Below are 20982 nucleotides of genomic sequence, written 5' to 3'. Positions count from 1 at the left end.
TCTTAGATGTCAGCTACAAAAACTGAGATAGATTCGCATCAATTCAATTCAGGGAGCCTTTATTGATTAGCTATCATGAGTCCTGCACTAGGCTAGGTACTTGGGCAGACCCAGGCTGAGCCAGAAATTCTTCTGCCCTTAAGAAAGCTAGAATCTAGCATAAACAAGGATCAGAAGATACTCACTTGAATCTTTTTAAAGTTCGGTCTCTTTATCAACAAAATCAAGATAATAATATTTGCTGTGTCTACATCACAAGGAGGTCATGAGGCATAATAAAATAAGGTATGCAAAATATGAGCAAGAAGGAGGAACACGTCTGGGGCAAAAGGTTAAGAAACACAGTTTGAATGAGTGATTGAAATGTAGGCATTTGGAAAATACGAAAGTTGACTGTCTATAATGCCCGTATATAACATTAGTTTCTTATAAAAAAAGTTCTTCTTTCTTTTTGTCTTAGCATTCCCTGAATGTGAAGAAACCAAGTAAAACTAAATGAGATGAACTGAAAATAAACCTTAAACCTTCATTTTTCTTCTTTGATGGACAAAATTCTGGGTTAAGTTAGATTGGATGTAAATAAACAAAAGCCCTTCCATTTATTGACAGCCGCCAATACAATGCTAGGTACATCTTAAGGGCATTTATATATGATTTCCAGGTATAGACATTCAAAATTAGCACTAAACCAATGAAAAGTAACACAAATAACTGAATATCATAGCTATGCACAATTAAGTCATAATTCTAAGCATGTATTAGATTCAAAATTAAGTATAGTAAAACCAGTCGTGCCACGTAAGATTTTCTAAGTTGAGTTACTAGCCTCTAAAATTCTACTTTGAGTGATTGCTTTTACATCGCAAACAACTGTAATGGAAACCTTCTACTTCAGGAGTTTGAAGGACTTAGAGGAGAATTCCTTTAATAACTCTGTTAAAACTCAATAAAGAAGACTCTGCCATTCATCAAAGTTAGGCCAAAGGTTTGTTTCGCATCCCGAAAACGGAAAGCAAAAGGTTCATCCTGAAATTATTTCAAACGTATATTTCATCTGAAAAGACCAACCAGAGTACAGAAGATGCATTGGCACTGGGCTATTGTTGTCATCTGCTCCACTGGATACTCCCCGAGACAGAGTTTGCAAGACACCAGTGGGTCGAGGGCCAGGTCCCATGTCGGCCGGTACCTTGCTGTGGTCATTGCAGCGCAGTCTGGAAGGAGAGAAGCACAGAAGGTCACACCTCCCCACTAGTGGCCTTCATCTAGAACCATAGGCAGGGAGCACAATCTCTTGGCTGTTCCTGGGGCCCACAGAGGTGGTCAACTTCTTTGTTGCCTGAGCTTGGGAGGTCAGAGACAATTCATTTGATCCCTCTGAAAAGTTTCAGCAGAGATCTCTAACTTGGGTTTTGTGGTTGTTTCTTTTACCATTTTGATGGTAACTTTCATGTCTACCCTCAAAGTGACAACAACCCACCCCATTGCCATCTTTTCCTCCATCTCTCCAATGTGCATGTAGTAAGACACTTAGTCACTCACCTAGTCCAGATGAGCAAAACCTTAGAAACTCTGGGAAAGATGTTTTTATTAAAACAGTAATTGATTAGATTGAGTTGTTCTCTAGTTTCTGTTGTTGAAACACTGCAGGGAAGTTAGTCAGTGAAGTTCTTCCGCCATCATTCCTCTCTGCTTTTGCTCTTCCGGTGCCCTCGTTATGAAATGCACCTTTCTACAACTGGCCTCCATCTGTAACACCCGAATTTTACTTGACCTACCAGAAACAGCTAAAATACCATCTTCTTCTTAAGCCTTGGCAGATTTGCTAGAATGTAAACTTCAGAAAGGCAAGGATCTTTGGCATATTTGTTCACTTATGTGGACCAAGTGCATCAAACAGTGCCTGGTTATACAGTAGGCACTCAATAAAAACTCACTGAAACAATCCTCACTTCCCCTTTCTCCCCAAACATTCTCTGGCCACGTATAACTCAGGAATAGCCAGTTTTCCCCAACACCACTTATTTTTCTATTGCTATGCTTATTATACTTTATTACAACTGCCTGGTGAATTATCTGTCTCCTGAACAAATCAGCAAGTAAGCAAGGGGAAGACAGGGAAGATGCGGATGTCTAGTTCTTAGCTCAGCATCTGGCCCATGCTGGGCTCCTAATAATTGTTTGTTAATTGGATAAACAAAGCCTTGCATCTAGGGATAGTGACTCTTACTTGGAATCCCTTGGCACTTGATGTAAGCCTATGGCACTGATTTTGTACCTGCAATAATTACAAATGTGTTTTATCATACTGGATGTGTTTTATTATACTGATATCCCTTGCATCTCAAATGTATGCTTCCAAAACTCAGGACACAATAAGATTGAGAAAACATTTCAGATAAATACCTGACCATCTGAATTCTCACTGCTTGCTTTCCAAAATTCAAGATCCAAATTGATTCAGCTAGCTGGGTATCCTTCGTATCTAAACTCCCTCTCCCAACTGAGGAGCTGAGCAGATTTGGATAACAACAGACGTCTGTATTCCCTACGAGTTCGCGAGGCCTTGAAAAACAGGACCTGTCTCATCCAACTTCGTACCTCACAGCAGAGGGCTGTACACAGAAAAACAAATTTATAACAAACGGAAGGGGAACGCAAACCAAAATTCCAGCCATTGACCTGCAACATACACAAAAAGTCACTAGGATCTGGGGAGGATTCAAAGATGTCTGAGACACGGCTCCCATCTTCAAATCTTCAGACTCAGTTCAGGAAAACATTTTCATAAATAAAAAGTTAGCTGAGAATACAAGGCAGTATGCTATGATATGCCAAATACATGCTAAAGACACTTGGAAATGACAAGAACAAGCACGGACTAGAGGAGTCAGAAAAAGCTAAATGGTGGAAGTGAGTCTTGAGTTTAGAGGAGAGGTCACATTTCACACAGATGAAAAGGAAGTGGGTAACAAAAGAGAAGAGGAAGTAGCCTAACGTCTCTCATTGGACAGCAAGGTCTGGAGGCTACACGGTGGGCAGAACTACATTTCAAAACTAACCCTGTCCATGACTACCATCTACCAGCCTCTCCTTGGAAATCCTATAGGGCAGTTCTACTCTGCCCTATAGGGTCTCTATGAGTCGGAATAGACTAGACAGCAATGGGATATCTGTATAGGTATATCTTTATATAGAGATATATATGTATGTATACTACTGTGAGTTGCCGCTGAGTCAATTCTACTCATAGCAACCCCATGAGTGCAGAGTAGAATTACCCTGTATTCAAGGCTGTGACCTTTCAGAAGCAGATCATTAGGCCTGTCTTCAGAGGTGTCTCTGGGTGGGTTCAAACTGCCAACCTTTTGGCTAGTAGTCAAGTGCTTAACCTTCTGTGCTACCCAGGGGCTCCTTATAGATACACATATCACACTTATCTTTCACACACACACACATACATACATATATATATATATATTTTTTTTTTAATTTACATGGCTTTGTCAAGTTTTGTCAGTCACAGCTCACTGGATAACATTAAGCAAATATTTACTCAGAACAAACCACTTGCTGAACTCTGCTCAGGGACGTCTGCAAGACAAAAGATAAGTGTGTTGCACAAGGAAGAGACTTCTTGATATTGAAAACTCATAGTGGAGATAAGACATAATGATACAGGAAAAAAGTAACGTGAGTGACATAAATGTAATAAATAAGGGGAGAAGGCCCTAGCCAATAACAACTCAGGGAAATTACTGAAGGCCTCATGGTACCCGAGCCAGGCAGAATATGCACTAGGAGCGAGTTTGGAAAATCAACCCCTAGAGCAAAGGGGCAGAGGCTAGAACAAATCTTGCCTCTATCCAGAGCAGTTAATGACTATAAGAAATTTAGTCTAAAAAGTGCATTTTTCATTTTTATCAAAGGACACTTTGACACAAACTCAAATAACTTTTGGATTGGTTGACGTCTTCAAGACAACTTAAAGAAGCCCTGTAATTTGACCTCATCCCATGGGCTCAGAATGGTCAGATGATTTGTGGGACTACACACTATCTGGTGGTGCAGGGGTAACTAGAACCAAGGCAGCTCACCTCCTCAAGCTCATTTCCATTTAGAACTTTTTAGGCAGCCTGAATTGATATTTATTATTGTAATTTATATATTATCAGAAACCCTGGTGGTGTAGTGGCTAAGTGCTATGGCTGCTAACCAAAAGGTTGGCAGTTCAAATCCACCAGATGGTCCTGGGAAGCCCTATGGGGCAGTTCTACTCTGTCCTATAGGGTTGCTAGGAGTCAGAATTGACTCGAGGCAGCGGGTTTGGTTTTTTAGTTTTATATATTATCATTTTAAATGTCCAAAGGGGTTTTCTGGGTCCTGGAATCATGGGCCATTTATTTTATTTTATATTTCTCTGCACCTTTTTTTTTAATCATTAAATAGTTTTTATTTTTCATGCAATATCTATACAAACTACTGATTATGTCTTATCCTAAGGATGCTTCTTGTTGTTGTTGTTAGGTAGTTAAGTCAATTTTCAACTCATAGCCACCTGTGTGATAAAGTAGAACTGCCCCATAGGGTTTTCTAGGCTGCAGTCTTCGTGGGAACACATCACCAGGTCTTCCTACCACAGAGGTGCTAGGTGGGTTTGAATCATCAACCTTTCAGTTAGCAGATGAGCACTAAACCATTGTGCCACTAGCTAGCTCTAAAAGGGATCATAAAACAGCCCACTTCAGCTTTGGGATGAGCTTATGAAGGCACTCAAGGCTGGAAATGTTCCCAAGGGACAGAGGCTGGTGATTGGCTTCTCCGGCTGGAGACTACGGGACTGTTTGTTGTTGACACTGGTATAAAGGTATTGGGTCCTGATTCTGTAGGGCAGTGTAGCTGAAGTTTTCATGTAAGAGCTCACACTTATGAATAAAGCTGAACTGGGTTCAAGATTCTTGTTCTCCCACTTGGTTATGTGATCTGGGGGCAGATTAGTTAACCCTTACCAACTTGAGTTCATTCCTTCCTCCATAAAACTGACATACCATCAACTATGGTACAGAATGGTGAAGAGTGAGGAAGAAGTAATATATCTAATGATCCTGGGATATATATATGCTTAGTAAATGGAAGCCTTAATATATATGTAGGTTTAAAGAGTTTGAACATCAATCTACACAGACTAAAGGGAGGGGAAAAGTTTTGGGGCAGGAAAGGGATGTGAAAAAATTAGTTTTTTAAGAAGTTCAATCTGATGGTTGTGATCTTAACCAAAGCCTTCTAAAGGCTCCTGCTTTATCACCTGCTGTACAACATGATTCAAGACTGAACATCATCCCAAACTGTGTTATAGGATGCCAGACTTCTAGTGCTTAAATGGTTCAGCATCCAGTCCAAGGTGCCCTCCCACCACCACCGCCTCCACAAGTCATGGGCACAGCAGCATCATGGGAAACATTCCTTGCCACTATTAACAGTTTATAACATCTATCCTGAACCTTGTGGCCCATCCCAGCTTGTTTCCCATTCCCCAGACTATTCTTTCACTTCCCAGCTTTGGAGCTTGGCTATTTTCCTGTTTACAGTCTCTCTGACGTGATACTTAGCATAGCTTGGAGGGCTTGACCTCTTTGGCTTCCTCTCTTCCTCCTTCATGATTTCTACTTGACCCCTGAACAATGCAGCTTCCTCCAACATCGGGCACTTGTCCGCCCATAGCCCTTCACCTCAGACACTACACTACAAGATTCTACCCCAGGCCCTCGAGCTAGACTTGAAGCAATTCAAATTCTGGTTTCCTGGCAAACAACTCAGTATTCTTTGCCCTTCTAGTTAGGTATTCCCTGAAGTGTGCTCAAAATTGTAATTCAAATGGCAACAACAACAGGACATATTTTATTTTTTTAAAAAAGGATATATTGTCTAAAACCATTGTATACCTTCCCTATACACAGGATGAGTTCAATATGATTTTGCAAACACTGAACAGCTGCAGACTTGAAATAGGAATTTGCTAAGAGAATCACAATGCACAACAAAAAAAAAAAAGAGGGAAAAAAAAAAGTCTTTGTTTCCTAATGTGAATGTCAAGTCATATGAAGAAACAAACTATTTTAAGAACATCTGGTCATAAGTATTATTCAATTTAAGCAATTCAAAATGTTTACAAGGAAACTTACTTATTTAGCACTAATCCGTACAAAGGGTTATGAATTGTGATGGAGGATGAATGTGTACAAGGATGACAATGAGCTAAGAAGGAAAACGATCCATTGAGGAAGGTATTCAGTATATTAATGTAAGTGCAAGTGTAGTTATTTGGCCAGAACCATCCCACAGGGCTTCTAGAACTGTGGGCATCCATGGGTCCGTACTGTCTCCACCTTCTCCCTTCAAAGCAAAGCAGAGGAACGAAACGCAGCTCTCAGCCAGTAATTATCCACCTTTTACTCTCATGACTCATTTGAAACAAGTCTCTGTTCTCCTAAAGGTGGATGAACCATACCGATGTTTCTTACCCAAACAAACACCCTTCCTCTTCCTCACCGCTTTTCCAAATCCTACCATTCCTTCACACACAGTTCTGGATGCTCTGTGAAGTCGCCACTGGTTTCTCCAAACCCCTCACCTCTCTCTTCTCTCTCGGAGTCTCTGTTATATATGTGGTCTGTCAGTGGCTCTCAAAGTGCTCCCCATAGCAACAGCATCAGTATTGCCTGAGAACCTCTTAGAAGGCAATGTCTTAGGTCCCACCCGAGACCAACTAAATCAGAAATGCCAATCTGTGTTTTAACAAGCCTGTCAGGGGATTCTGGTTCACAGTGAAGTTTAAGAACCACTGGTGTACATCATTCCACTTGATGGCATTTCTTGCCCAGGACCATCTGACTTCAAAGTCCATGTAGGCTTAAATACACCAAATGCACTGTGTGTCATAAATATAAAACACTGAGTATTCTTTGTCTACCAGTCATTGTGATAGACTCTGCATAGCAACATTCATTTATTCTTCATCAAACCTCTCTCAGGGTAAGTGTGGCTTTATCGCCCTATGTTATATGTTAACTTATCTTCCCCCTTGAATACATCATTGGACGAACTGTTTTCTATCCATTTTAACAGTGCTGCGCACAGGTAAATGTCCCTATTATGGATTGAACTGTGCCCCTCGAAAATGTGTGTCAATTTGGCTAATCCATGATTCCCAGTATTGTGTAACTGCCCACCATTTTGTCATCTGATGTAATTTTCCTATATGTTATAAATCCTACTTCTATGATGTTAATGAGGTGGGATTGGCAGCAGTTATGTTAATGAGGCAGGGCTCAGTCTACAAGATTAGATTGTGTTTTAAATCAATCTCTTTTTTGAGATATAAAAGAGAGAAGCAAGCAGAGAGACAGGGGGACCCCATACCACCAAGAAACAAGAGCCAGGAGAATAGCAGGTCCTTTGGACCCAGGGTCCCTGTGCCCAGAAGCTCCTAGACCAGGTTAAGATTGACGGCAAGGACCTTTCCCCAGAACAGAAAGAGAGAGAAAACCTTCCCCTGGAGCTGGCACCTTGTAGCCTACTAGACTGTGAGAAAATAAATTTCTCTTTGTTAAAGCCATCCATTTGTGGTATTTCTGTTACAGCAGCACTAGATAACTAAGACAGCCCCATAATAATATATATATTTCTGATTGCTTAGTATGTATCAGGCATGGGGTAAAGCACTTTCATATATTACCCTTTAATCCTTACAATGACCCTCAGATTTTAATAGTTTGCTATTATTCCAGTTTTACAGATGAGGTAAACAAGCTATCAAGAGGATGAAGGCAACTTGCTCAAGCATGTACAGCTATTCAGTAGGTGTCTCTAGGACCCTAAGGGATGGACATTTAACTACCATGCTATAACAACTCTGTAGATCCTTCTGGATTCATTCATTATGAAGACTTTTTGGAGAAACAAGGTAAACTAAATTCAGTTCTACCTCTGAGCTTCCATGACTTGAATACCTCCACTGTGGACAGCAGCATCTTGGTAACCTGGAGCTGTTAGTGACAGCAGAAATATGGAACAGTGTTTAGGTAGAAAGTTGGCTTCAGAGCAGTTGACTTATCCAAGTGTAAGGCCTCAAGATTCTTTAGGAAGGTGCTTGAGTGCCACCCCTTCAAAGCAGATGATACCTACAACTCCACAGTAAAAACTTTACTCTTTCTAACAATCATACTCTTAAGAATTTACCTAACAAATTTGATAACTTATGCTCACATAAAAACTTGCGTGTGAATGTTTACAGCACCTTTATTCACCAAAAACTTGAGACAACCAAGATGTGCTTCAATAGCTGAATGGATAAACCAACCTTGACACATCTATAAAACAGAAAACTATTCAGTGACAGAAAATAATCAGCTATCAAATCATGAAAAGACATGGATGAATCACAAACGGATATGGCTAAGTGAAGAGTCAATCTGAAAAGGCTATATACTGCATGATTCCAATTATATGGCATTCTGGAAAAGACAAAATCATAGAGTCAGTAAAGAGATCAGTGGTTGTCAGGGATTTAGGTAGGGAAGTGAGGGAGGGTTGAACAGCAGAAGCACAGGGAATTTTTTAGGGTGGTGGAATTATTCTGGATAATACGGCAATGGTAGGTACATGATACTATGTATTTATCAAAACCCATATAACTTCACCACACAAAGAGTAATCCTTGATGTATGCAAATTAAAACAAATAAACAAATAAATCATTTAGGAGGTTAAAGGCATCCCAGGATAGAACACAAAACATGAAAAAGAATCTAACTGTGTTACAAATACATGAAACCACAGCACTGAAGGGAGTGGAGAAAAAGATGATAACCTAATTTAGACATTAGTGGAATCTGTAAGGCTAAAGGCAAAAGAAAGTGTAGATAAACACTGTACTCTAGTTGATAAAGTTGTTATCCACAAAGGTATGGATTAACACTTCTGAAACCAGTATATTGGAATTGAACATTTAAGTAAATGGATGGCGAATGGTGGGAGTCAGGTTTCTCACTGTTAGAGTGGGAGGTCACAATTAAGCAAGGGAAAGGGGCTAAAATGATCCATGTGGTAATGGAAAAGATTTGGAGAAACCAATATGAACTCATGATCAGCTTAATACACATCCAAGTGGCTACATACAGAAATATTTATAGATATGTATACATGCATGGGGAGCCCTGGTGGCATGATGGTTAAAAGCTCAGCTGGCAGTTCGAATCCACCAGTTGCTCCTTGGAAACCCTATGGGGCAATTCTACTCTGTCCTATAGGGTCGCTATGAGTTGCAATCAACTCAGAGACAACCAGTTTGGTTTCGGAAGGTATAACCATGAGTTGGGATATACACAAAATTTCTTCCTCTATCAGCCGAGAGGGTCTAGAAGCAATGACATCTCAGTTTGCAATGAGCACACCTAGTTCCCAGATCTAGGTTTCTAATACCATGCTCCAATAAAAGGAACTGGGGTTCCTTGGAGAAATGGCTGATTCTAGGACCAGGACAGGAAATATAGAAAATAAGCCTGGAGCACCTTGTGCCACAAAGTAAAAAAAATGCTGAAAACAAACAAGCAAGCAAATTAAACAAGCAAGTGACCACAATAATGGAGGTATCTCAAAGGGATATAGGAGCCCACTTAAAGAGCTTCCAGTGGCTAAAGCTGGAACAATTTGGGCAGCAAATAGGATTGAATTACAACCAAAATATGAAATAAATATTCATGAGTCCATGTTGATATAAATAAATCACTGAATAAATAAGGCAAATCTCCTGTGTGGAAGAATTCCAAAATATTTAAGTAGATACACTGCACTCAAGGAAATGGAACATAACTAACTTCCAACCCTTTAAGTGTGGGATGAGCACAGTGACTTCCTACCAAAGAGTGCAGGATGGAAAGGGGGTAAAAGGAGTAAATTTATAGTGGAAAAACCTGACAAACACTATCTCAGTCAGGTGATCAAGGTAACAACAGTGATAAGTCGCACTGATGATATCTATCCTAGATATGACATGACGAATAAGGCACTTTACCTCTGTGGTTTTCCTTCTCAAAATCCATAACCCATAGTCTAATCATGAAAAAGGAAACCCTGGTGGCATAGTGGTTAAGAGCTACAGCTGCTAATCAAAAGGTCGGCAGTTCGAGTCCACCAGGCGCTCCCTGGAAACTCTGTGGAGTGGTTCTACTCTGTCTGATAGGGTCACTATGAGTCGGAATTGACTGATGGCAACGGTGTTTTGTTTTTTTTTAAATCATGAAGAAACCATCAAATAAATCCTAACTGAGGAACATTCTACAAAATACCTGACCAATACTCCTCAAAACTGTGAAGGTCTTCACAAACAAGAAAAGTCTGAGAAACCATCACATTTTGCCTAAAGAGATACAGTGACTGTCTCAGCTTTCTAGTGCTGCTGTAACAGAAACACCACAAGTCGGTGGCTTTAACAAGCAGAAAGGTGTGTGTTCACAGTTTAGGAAGCTATTCAGTGCCCTGCTCCAGGGGAAGGCTTTCTTTCTCTGCAAGCTCTGAGGGAAGGTCCTTGTCTCTTCAGCTTGTTTCCTGGTTCCTTAGAGACTTCCACGTGACTAGGCATCAATCTTCCCCAATTTCTGCTACTCTTGCTTGCTTGTTTAATCTTTTTTATATCACAAGAGACTGACTCAAGATATACCCTACACTAATCCTGTCTCATTAACATAACAAAGACAACTGACTCCCAAATGGGATTATAACCACAGGCATAGAGGCTGGGATTTATAACACATATTTTGGGGGGACACAATTCAATCCATAACATTCTACCCTTTCTACCAAAAATTCATGTCCTGGTCACATGCAAAACACATTCATCCCATCACATCATCCCAAAAGTCTTAAATTAAATCCAAAGTCCAAAATTAAATCCAAAGTCCAAAATCTCATCTTCTAGATCATCTAAATCAAATACAGGGGAGGTTTTAGGCATATTCCATCCTGAGGAAAAATTCCTCTTCATCTCTGAACCTGCACAATCTACAAGTTATCTAATTCCAGAGTACAGTGGTGAAACAGGCACAAGATAGACATTTCTATTACAAATGGTAGAAACTGGAGGGACAGAAGCAATAACAGGCACCATGCAAGTCCCAAGCCCAGCAGAACAAATTAAATTAGCTCTCAAGGCTTGAAAATAATCCTCTATTCACTGAGACCATTCAGGCAATGGTCCCGCCCTCCAGACTCTGGGTGTTAGCCATGCCCTTTGGATTCTGGGTGGAGATTCCTCAGCCCTGGGCTTCAGCTCCCCCTTCCAGGCCCACTGGAATGGCAACTCTGCTCCCTTGGCTTTGGGCTGCCCCATTTGCCTAGTTCATCTGAGTAATGACCTCATCTCCTTGGCCCTGGCAGGCCCCATTCTTCTGCCCCTTGGGCATGGTAACCCTGCCCACTCAGCTTTGGGTGGCAACCCCACACCCCTGGCACACCTTAACAGCAGCCCCACACTCCAGAACCAAGTTAGCAAAGATTAGACGTTTTGAAACCTAGGAAGCTGTGGCCCCACCCTTTGAGATCCAGATGACCTTGGCTGCACTCTTTGAAGCCAAAAACACCCTGCTTCCTGTGCTCCTTCCAATAGTTCTGCTGATCTCAGAGCTGCTCCAGGCATGGCCCTTTTCTTTTCTTGGAGGACATTAGATGCTTCTTTGGCTTGTTTCCTGCCTGTAGAATTCCAAGAGGCAGACAGTGTTCTTTCCTTTCCTTCTTTCTCTGTCACCTTCAGTCTAAGCTGATGGGTTTTCTGTTGTGGTGGTTGGTTAGATCTGTCACAGGCTGAATCTCTTTAACAAAAGATGGTGTAGCCACATCCTTGGTGAACATTCTATGACACGCGTCCTTAGTTTATACAACAGAATTTTCCAAATCTGTTTTCATTTTGCACAGTTCATTTTTAAGTCAATCTCTTTCCTCTCACATTTTACTATAAGCAGCAAGGAGAAACCACGAGGACCTTTAAGATTTTGTTTAGAAATCTCATCAGCCAGATAACCAAGTTCATGACTTACGAGTTCTACCTTCCACCAAACATTTGAACATAATTCAGTCCCACTGTATAAAAAGCATCACCCTTCCTCCACTGGCCAATCACGTGCTCATCACTTTGGTTTAAAGCCTCACCAGAAGCACATTTCATGTCCACATTTCTAGCCATATTCTGTTGTTGGCACCATATGTATTCTCCAAGACAATAGGGACTTTCTCTCTAGCTCTCCTCACTTCCTTCTGAGCCCTAGCCAGAATTGCCTTTGAAGTCCATAATTCTACCAACAGTCTCTTCAAGGCAATCTAAGCTTTTACCATTAGGTACCTTAAAACTCTTCCAGTCTCTACCCATTTCCCAATTCCACAATTGCTTCCACATTTTAAGTATCTGTTAGAGTAGCACCCCACTCTTCTGATACCAAATTCTTAGTTCTCTAGTGCTGCTATAACAGAAATACCACAAGTGAATGACTTAAACAAACAGAAATTTATTTTCTCACAGTTTAGGAGGCTAAAAGTCTGAATTCAGGGCACCGGCTCTAGAGGAAGCCTTTCTCTCTCTGTCACCTCTGGGGAAAAGTCCTTGTCTCTTCAGCTTGTTTCCTGGTTTCTTGGAGATTTCCATGGGGCTTGGCATCAATCTTCCCCCATCTCTGCTTCTTTAATCTCATTTATATCTCGACAGAGATTGGCTCAAAATATACCCTATCCTGTCTCATTAACATAAAAAAGTTAACCCATTCCCAAATGGGATTATAACCACAGACATAGAAGCTAAGTTTTACAACACATATTTTTGGCAGACACAATTCAATCCACAACAATGACTAAAGGAATGTGAAATTTCAGACACAACCCTGGCAAAGAAAAGGAGCATTAGGTAAATATTAAGAAAATCTGAATAAAGTATGGACTTCAGTTAATAAGATGGTAGCAGTTAAAGAAACTAAGTGTCAGGCCTATGGAAACTCTCTGTACTCTCTTCAAAATCTAAAACTTTCCTAAAAGAAAAAGTTTATTAAAAAAAAAAAAAACCCAACACTATTTTCATTTAAACCCAAAGAAATCAACTGACATGCAGAATCAACTTGAAAGAGTAGTATTTGAAGCCAGCTTTTCCCCAAAACAGTATTATTATTAAGTATGTCACTAAATATCTGAGAAACACTGAATTACATAAAGTTGAGCAGGTTGGTTTGTTTATTTTTAACCATTAAACTCCTTAAAATTTTTGGTGTACTAAGGAACACGGTAACACTCCCAGAAGTGTATAGAGTAGAGCTCAATTTGACCACAAAACACTTTCTCAAACACTGCTACACAAAATTAAGGTTCTGTGATGGGGGAAAACAAAATAAAAACAGTGTTTAAGCTGCTGCTCTCAGTCCTTTCTGTCTTGGTCATTTCACTATAACAGGCTTCCCTAAATGGAGATTTTGCAGAGGAGTAAGGGAAAAAAAAGTAGACCCAAAAACCAAAGAAGGACTCCTGAACCAGAGAATGGAGGACTCATGGACCGGAGAAAGAGTGCTAATCTATCTGAGCTACTATTCTGCATAGGACCATATAGTGGTTTAGTGCTGTGGCTGCTAACCAAAAGGTCAGCAGCTCAAATCCACCAGGAACTCCTTGGAAACTCTATGGGGCAGGGCCACTCTGTCCTATAGGGTTGCTGTGAGTTGGAATTGACTCTACAACAGGCTTGGGTAGCCATTCACAGATTCACCGAAAAAACAGTCACAGAAATGGAAATATGTGGAGGTGATACGTGCTTTGTTCCTTTAAAAATACATCTGCAGAGGTGAGAAAGAGTTCAGTCATTTGGAGCATCAATAGGTGAACACTGAAGCACAAAGAATGGATTGAGCAAAATGCCTACTTAAACTGACCACTTTCCTAGAGACCAGGCTCGCCACTTGTCAAAGCCATGTGCTTTTCCCTCCATTTATTCAATATGCTGTTATACAGGCTGCATTTCCCGAGCTAGGGCCACAGAAAGAAAAGCCTGGGCTAGTGAGAGATGTTCAAGGAGCAGGGCTTTTTGCAGCAAGCTCTGAGGGTTCTTGCTGATGCAGAGGGTGCGGATCTAAGTGGGAAACCCACATGTACACAACAGAAAGACCGCTGAAAATGACCTTGGAGAAATTTCAAACATCAGCCCAGGCTATTGCCTTGAGACTCTTCCTTGCCGGCCTTCAGCAGATCTGAAGACTTGCCTCTTGAAGCAGCTGCTCTTGCAGGCTGCTTGGCATGGGGAACAACTGGCATTCACAGTAGAGGGCTCCTTCTTTTTCTTCTAAAATCAAAACAGTTGAAGCAACCCTTCCCCGGCGCATACTCCACAAGCAAGCTTAATATTTCTTATGAGTTTCAACATTATGGTCTGCTTCCCACAGATGACCCAGACACAGACAGGTTTTCTGACCCCATCTAGGAATGAAATGCAGAGGAAGACACAAAGGGCCCATTACAACTGAAGCTCCAGTTTGTCCATATAAACATTACACTTTTGCTACCAGAGAGCAGTGCTTTAAAAACCAAGCATAAAATCACGAAATTTTAAAGTGAAAGGAATCTCAGGATCATCTTCTTTTTAGAGGTAATGGGCTCACTCAGATTTGTTTAGGAATTTGCTAAGAGAGCAAATCTCCACCCCAGCCAGCATGACTTCTTTCTATCTGCAAATGAACTACTGTTTACGCATTACTGCCAACCTTGCTAGTGACGTAATTAGTCATTATCTCCTTTTTTTTTTTTTTTTTTCAGATAAAGAAATAGAAATAAGCAGGAGACTCTATTGACATGTATGATACAGTTTAATAGCAGCATGCCACCCTGGTCCCCTGTTTTGAATTGGTATCGATTGCACTCACCCAAACAAAGAACAATCTGTGGGGTGGATAAGGCTGGTTTACGTTGTCATCTGCAGCTTTTTCTGTTCCTTTCAGTCAGTGCTGGTTTATGGCAAGAGTGGTTCGGGAACATGCCTTTGGCTAGTTTCGCGATGGTTGGTAGCACAAGCACAGTCAGTTTTTCCTTCAAGGCAGCAGACAGAAACCTCATTACTGGGACAACAACCCTGGGAACTTTCTGGGCTTGGAGCTTGTCAAACGCTTGACTTAATGGAACAAGATGTAATGGTGTAGGAATCGTGAAGCAGAATAGAAATAGGTCTCTGGGAGGATAGAGAAAACCTGGGTTCCAATCTCAGCTCTGTTGCTAAGTCACTAAGTGGCTGTGCGACCTCAGAAGCTGTCACTCTACCTTCATGGACCAATGCTGCATCGCGAGTAAGTTGTCCAGCAGAGATGCTTCCAGCATTTCTCTCAGCAGCTACTTTCTCAAAGCTATGAAGCCCTCATTCCTCATCGTCACCTAAAAATGTGCAGCTGAGCTGCTCAGTGAGAGTCTTCACTCTCACGTTGCTACAGCAGCAACGGAAGACCTTCCACATAGGGAGAGGCATGAAATCTTCGTACAGATTAGTTTCAGAATAAACGGTAAACCTATAAGCCTGAGTTGTGTTCTGCCCACTGAATCATCTGAACATTTCAGTGCCCCGTCTTTTCTAAGAAAAAGTAACAGTTGCCAACTAGTCAGTTCTGACTGATGGCGACCCCATGTGTGACAGAGTAGAACTGTGCTCCGTAGGGTTTTCAATGGCCGAGTTTTCAAAGAAGATTGCCAGGCCTTTCTTTTGAGGCACCTCTGGGTGGACTCAAACCTGCAAACATTCAGGTAGCAGTCAAGAGCATTAGCCATTTGCACTCAGAGACTCCCTCTTTTCCAAGAACTCACACACAATTCTACTTTAAGAAGTCCCTCTCCCATTCCTAGTTCCGTATTTACATGTTTCTAATCTTTCCATGGAGCCCTAATGACGTAGTGGTTAAGAGCTCGGCTGCTAACCAAAAGGATGGCAGTTCGAATCCACCAACCGCTCCTTGAAAACCCTGTGGGGCTGCTGTTCTACTCTGTCCTATAGGGTTGCTATGAGTTGGAATCAACTCGATGGCAATGGGTTTTTTTTTTTTTTTTTTTTTTTGGTTGAATCCTTCCATTTATCCACTATTAGTTACTTAACTAACCAACATTAGGTTTCTATAGCATTCTAAACACTGTTCTAGGCAGATTACAATAGCCAACAAGGACAGAGGAGCCACCCACAAAGAGCATCGTCTGATAATAATCGAAGCCTTTTCTGCTCCAGTTTAAACACCTGCCTTTGTAAAGGACAAGGGATATAGTAAAAGATTCTTAAAAAATGAGCATGGAATCTGCTCAAAGAGACTTTGAGGGAATCACGTAGAAACTGCAGACAGAAAGGCCGCAGAAGGCCCACTGCAGAGGAATGAGGGAAAGGTGAGAAGGGCCCACCGCACCTGACCAGATGGGAGATCTCTACTCCCGGCCAGGCCCCCACACCCTGCCACACCCACCGTTCTCCTCCCGTCTCTGAAGCTGGAGCTAAGGGGTAGGGCTGTGGAATCACACTTTTACCAATATAAAAGCTGCTGCTTTAACTTACCTGACTGACTCCAGCCAGAAAATCTGAGGCTTCCAAATACATACAGCAAATTTCCTATTTCACCAGTGCTGTAAGTTCTAGATGTCTTACGTCAATGTTACACGTATTTTGGCTTTGCTGCCTAATAGCTGGACGTGGAACCAAAACCAAAAAAAAAAATCCCTTTGCCGTCAAGTACATTTCAACTCATAGTGACCCTATAGCTCAGAGCAGGACTGCTACATAAGGCTTCCAAGTGGCGGCTGGTGGATTCGAACTGCCGACCTTTTGGTTAGCAGGCTTAGCTTGCCGTAGCTCTTAACCACTGCACCACCAGGACTCCAGATGTGGAACAGGTGAGGGAAATGAGAAAAACTGAGAACAGAGGAATAAGCTGATAAATTATCTGGAGAAAAAAACAGTCAGATGGGATATGGGACTCAATAAGGGATTTGAAATAAAGAAAAGGGAAAAAGGATCCCGGCCCCAGAACATAGGTTCTACTGGTACCTTTGCATGTAACAAGCAAGTGAAGTTTCAGAGGTGAGGAACATTAAGGGCCTATACGACTGAGAAGCTAAAGTCTGGTACACATATATACTCCTAATTTTCAAATTAAGTACATGAGTACATGATATCTATGCTGGTGGGAAAACTGAACATAAATTCCACCAAAATTCAAACTGGATTTGCACATGCTACAGCAAAAGGCAGAGAATGCCTTCTAATTATTAACTACACATATGTGCTTGAGCACTTACTGTATTCCAGGCACTGCTCTAGTTATTAGAAATAGAACAGTGAGCAAAACACACAAATATACCTGCCTTCGGGAAGCTTACAGTCTAGAGAAGAGACAGGAAATCAATAAGTGAGTAAAATATACAGGAAGTTAGGGAGATGTAAGGGGAAAAGCAAAGCAGGAAAAAAGAATGGGCTTTCAGGGAGAGGAGTTGGGGCTAGAAGGGTATATTGGGTGCTCTCTACTATCAGTTGGAATCTACTCCTTGGCAATGGGTTTTGTTTTGTTTTTAATACTCACAAAAAGGAGCCCTGATGGCACGCTGGTTAAGCACTTGGCTGCTAACTGAGAAGCTCAGAGGTTCGAACCCGCCAGTCACCCCATAGAAGAAAGATGTGTTAGTCTACTTCCATAAAGATTACAGCCTTATAAACCCTACGGGCTAGTTCTATGACGTGACAGCAATGGGATGCTCACATAAAGGAGCCCTGGTGGTGCACTGGTTAAGTGTTTGGCTGCCAAGGAGAGAGTTAGGGGTTGGAACTCACCCAGCTGCTCTCAGGGAGAAAAGACCTGGTGATCTGCTCCCACGGATCAGAAACCCTATGGTGCAGTTCTACTCTGTCATACAGGGTTGCTATGAGTCAGAACCCTGGTGGCATAGTAGTTAAGAGCTAAGGCTGTTAACCAAAAGGTCGGCAGTTCGAATCTACCAGGTGCTCCTCGGAAACCCTATGGGGCTGCTCTACTCTGCCTTTTAGGGTCGCTATAAGCCTGAATCGAGTCAGTGTCAATGGGTTGGGGTTGGTTGTTGGTTATGAGTCAGAATCAACTTGACCACACACAATAACAACAGCAACAAACTCACACAGGGACAAGGTGGAAGCAGGATGACCAGTTTCCAGGTGGCTGAAATAACCCAGATAATAGATCAGCACACACCTTAATTATCTAGTACTGCTCTAAGAGAAATACCACAAGGGGTGTCTTTAAAGAGCAGAAATTTATTTTCTCCCTGTTCTGGAGACTGAAAGTCCAAATCTGAGCCTTGGCCATGTCAAGTCCTTCCTTGTTGGTAGCCCCAGGCACCTCTGTGCCTTGGTAATCCTCACACGGCCTTTGCCTTCCTCAGCCTGTGCTTATCTCCAGGTCTAATCTGCTCTTCCTGTAACTCAAAAATGATTAGATCTAGAACCCACCCTACTCAGGTATGATCTGATCAACAAGAAAAGAAAACCCTATTTCCAAACAGAATTACATCCACCGGTCTAGGGGATTAGGATTTCCAGCACATATTTTGGAGGGACACGATTTAATCCGTAACAGAGTGGTTTGTCCAGTATGGTGCAATGACAGATGGGAAAGATGACAAATGGTCACACTGTCCATGTATTTTGAAAGAAGAGCCTCTAAGATGCAATGACAGCCTGGATACGGATGTGAGAGAAAGAGAGGGGATAAGGAGGGTAAAGCCAAGGCTTCTGACCCAAGCAATGGAAAGAAGAAGCTGCTATTACTGAGAAGTCTGAGGGAATAGCAGGTCCTGGGCTGGTATCAAGAGCTCCATCCATCCCTACACGCCCAGGTGAGTTTGGGACATCAATGAACTGCTCTGAGCCTCAGCTCTATCCCTTCCTGTATACAAATTATATATTATCCGTCGGAAAGTCAGATAGGTGATGAGCCAGGTAAAAAACAAGATGAGCCAGATATAACTCCTTAAAGCTTTAAAGCACCGGTCTATGAACTATAGACCTGGCCTTTTTTTTTTTTGTACAGCCCTCAAGCTAAGAATGGTTTTTACATCTTCAAATATTACAAAACAAAAACACAAAGAAATGAAGACCAGCAAAACCTAAATTATTTACTGTCTGGCTCTTAACAGAAAAAAGTTTGGTTAACTTCTGCTTTGTAGCTGCAGCCAGAGTCTGTGTGTGGGAGGCCTGAAAGTAGGATTCCTGAGCAAGGCTCACAAACAATCAGGAAATTCCTGCTGGCCATCCTCCGCGAGAAAGGGTTAGTGGTCGGGATGAGGGCAAGGACTTGAGTAACCTGCATCCTGAAAATGCCACTTAAAATCTGCATAATAACAGCGCTCTATAATCTTCTGATATTAGAAGGAATGAACAGAAAGAAACCTGGCCCCCGTTTCTCACTGGTTCCATATAATGTGACAATGGCTTGTGATGGCAGGGGGCCAGACGCTGATGGTAAATAAGAATTCTGCTTTTCCCATTCTCGGAACCCTAGCTCACAGAGATGTAACCTCCTAAGGATTTGTTCTAGAAATACTACAGCCTGGTGCCAGTCAGAAGTCTCAGAGCACACAACATGCTTAGCTTCTTGGGGACTTCTTGTGGGAAGGAAAACAGGAGCCTTTTAATTCCCCTTCTACTACTTGGCTCATGCCAAGTAGCTCACACTGGGAACCAACAATGCAAAACACTGCAGTCCACCTAGTAATCTGGACCACAATCTCTTTGTCTTTAAGTTTGGAAGCAGTGACGCCTGGCATCTCTTGAGACAACCACAGGCGAGACAAGCAAAACCCATTTGAAGGATGGGTGTGATTGTCACGGACTGGCAAATGTAACACTTCTATGGTAAACAGCTTTCCTGTGTTATCTCCAAATTCTCATTTATGTTTTTGCATATAATCAGAATGAACTTTCATCCCACCACCCCTCTGCAGGTTGTTGTACAGTGGTGGCTTTTAGGTTGCTGTGATGCTGCAAGCTATGGCACGGTTATTTCAAATGCCTGCAGGGTCACCCATGGTGGACAGGTTTCAGTGGAGCAGACAGACTAAGGGAGACTAGGAAGAAAGGCCTGGCAATCTAGGTCTAAAAATTAGCCAGTGAAAACTCTATGGATCAGAAGAGAACACTGCCTGATAGAGTGCTGGAAAAACAGGCCCATAGGTCAAAACCAAAACCAAGAAACCAAACCTGTTGCCACACAGTCAAAATTAGTATACTAATTTCCAATCAAATAATGCCGAAGAGCATCATGTGATGTTCTTATGACTAGCTGCAATGGTTTCTAACATCTATATTCCACTTTATATGTGCAGTTCATCCAATCAAAGCTAGAGATATGAAGCCAGCACAATTGTCTTCATTTAACCAATCAAGATTTCTGGTTTAAAGAGTATAAACAAATTGCCCAGAGTCTCAAGGTAACGAGCGGTAAATCCAGCCTTCTAACCCAAGTCTCATGGCTTCCAAAGCCCGTATTCTTTTCATGCAGTAAATATACCTACTATTGTCACATCCTATGGAGCTCACACACCCATTGCTCTGATTGCACAACGGTGAGTCAGAAGCTTCCCGCCGAGCTGGGATAGGTTCATTCACCAACAATAAGTACGCCCACCACCACCCCTCTACTCCTTTTCTGCATACAAAAGTGTGACTGCTAATTTAGCTGTTCTACCTTCAGAACCACTAAAGCCACCCTCTGAGGGAAATGCCACCATTTTTTTCCCCAACTTTCCACACCTGAGAATAATACCTTTTTCATCAATATGAGTTCTCCAGCTAAATAAGCATTTGCCTTAAATGGTAATAATGGGCTTTTATAACTGGTGAAGACACAGAAATATTGTGCTCAATCTCTCTGATGAGAAGGCTGGATCATAATCATACAGAAAGCCTTCTCTGCTTTCC

The 20982-nt window shown here is 41.8% G+C and overlaps 1 protein-coding gene across 4 annotated transcripts in view; it reads right to left on the bottom strand.

Moving 5' to 3' along the window:
- The window catches only part of RNF144A (ring finger protein 144A), a 153011-nt gene that overhangs the window by 55024 nt on the left and 77005 nt on the right, over nucleotides 1-20982 (bottom strand). For 3 of the 4 annotated variants that reach the window (XM_049904883.1, XM_049904882.1, XM_049904884.1), the window contains one exon: nucleotides 1069-1214. The exons of the other annotated variant lie outside the window; for it this stretch is intronic. In XM_049904883.1, the coding sequence (XP_049760840.1) occupies nucleotides 1069-1203 (135 nt within the window). In that variant the 5' untranslated portion in view covers nucleotides 1204-1214. The remainder of the gene's footprint in view (nucleotides 1-1068; nucleotides 1215-20982) is intronic. 4 annotated transcript variants of the gene reach the window in all.

This window comes from Elephas maximus, chromosome 12 (genome assembly GCF_024166365.1).
Source record: "Elephas maximus indicus isolate mEleMax1 chromosome 12, mEleMax1 primary haplotype, whole genome shotgun sequence".
Lineage (NCBI taxonomy): Eukaryota > Metazoa > Chordata > Mammalia > Proboscidea > Elephantidae > Elephas > Elephas maximus.
The sequence above is the reverse complement of the archived record's forward strand: the minus strand, read 5'-3'. Positions and strand labels throughout refer to the sequence as shown.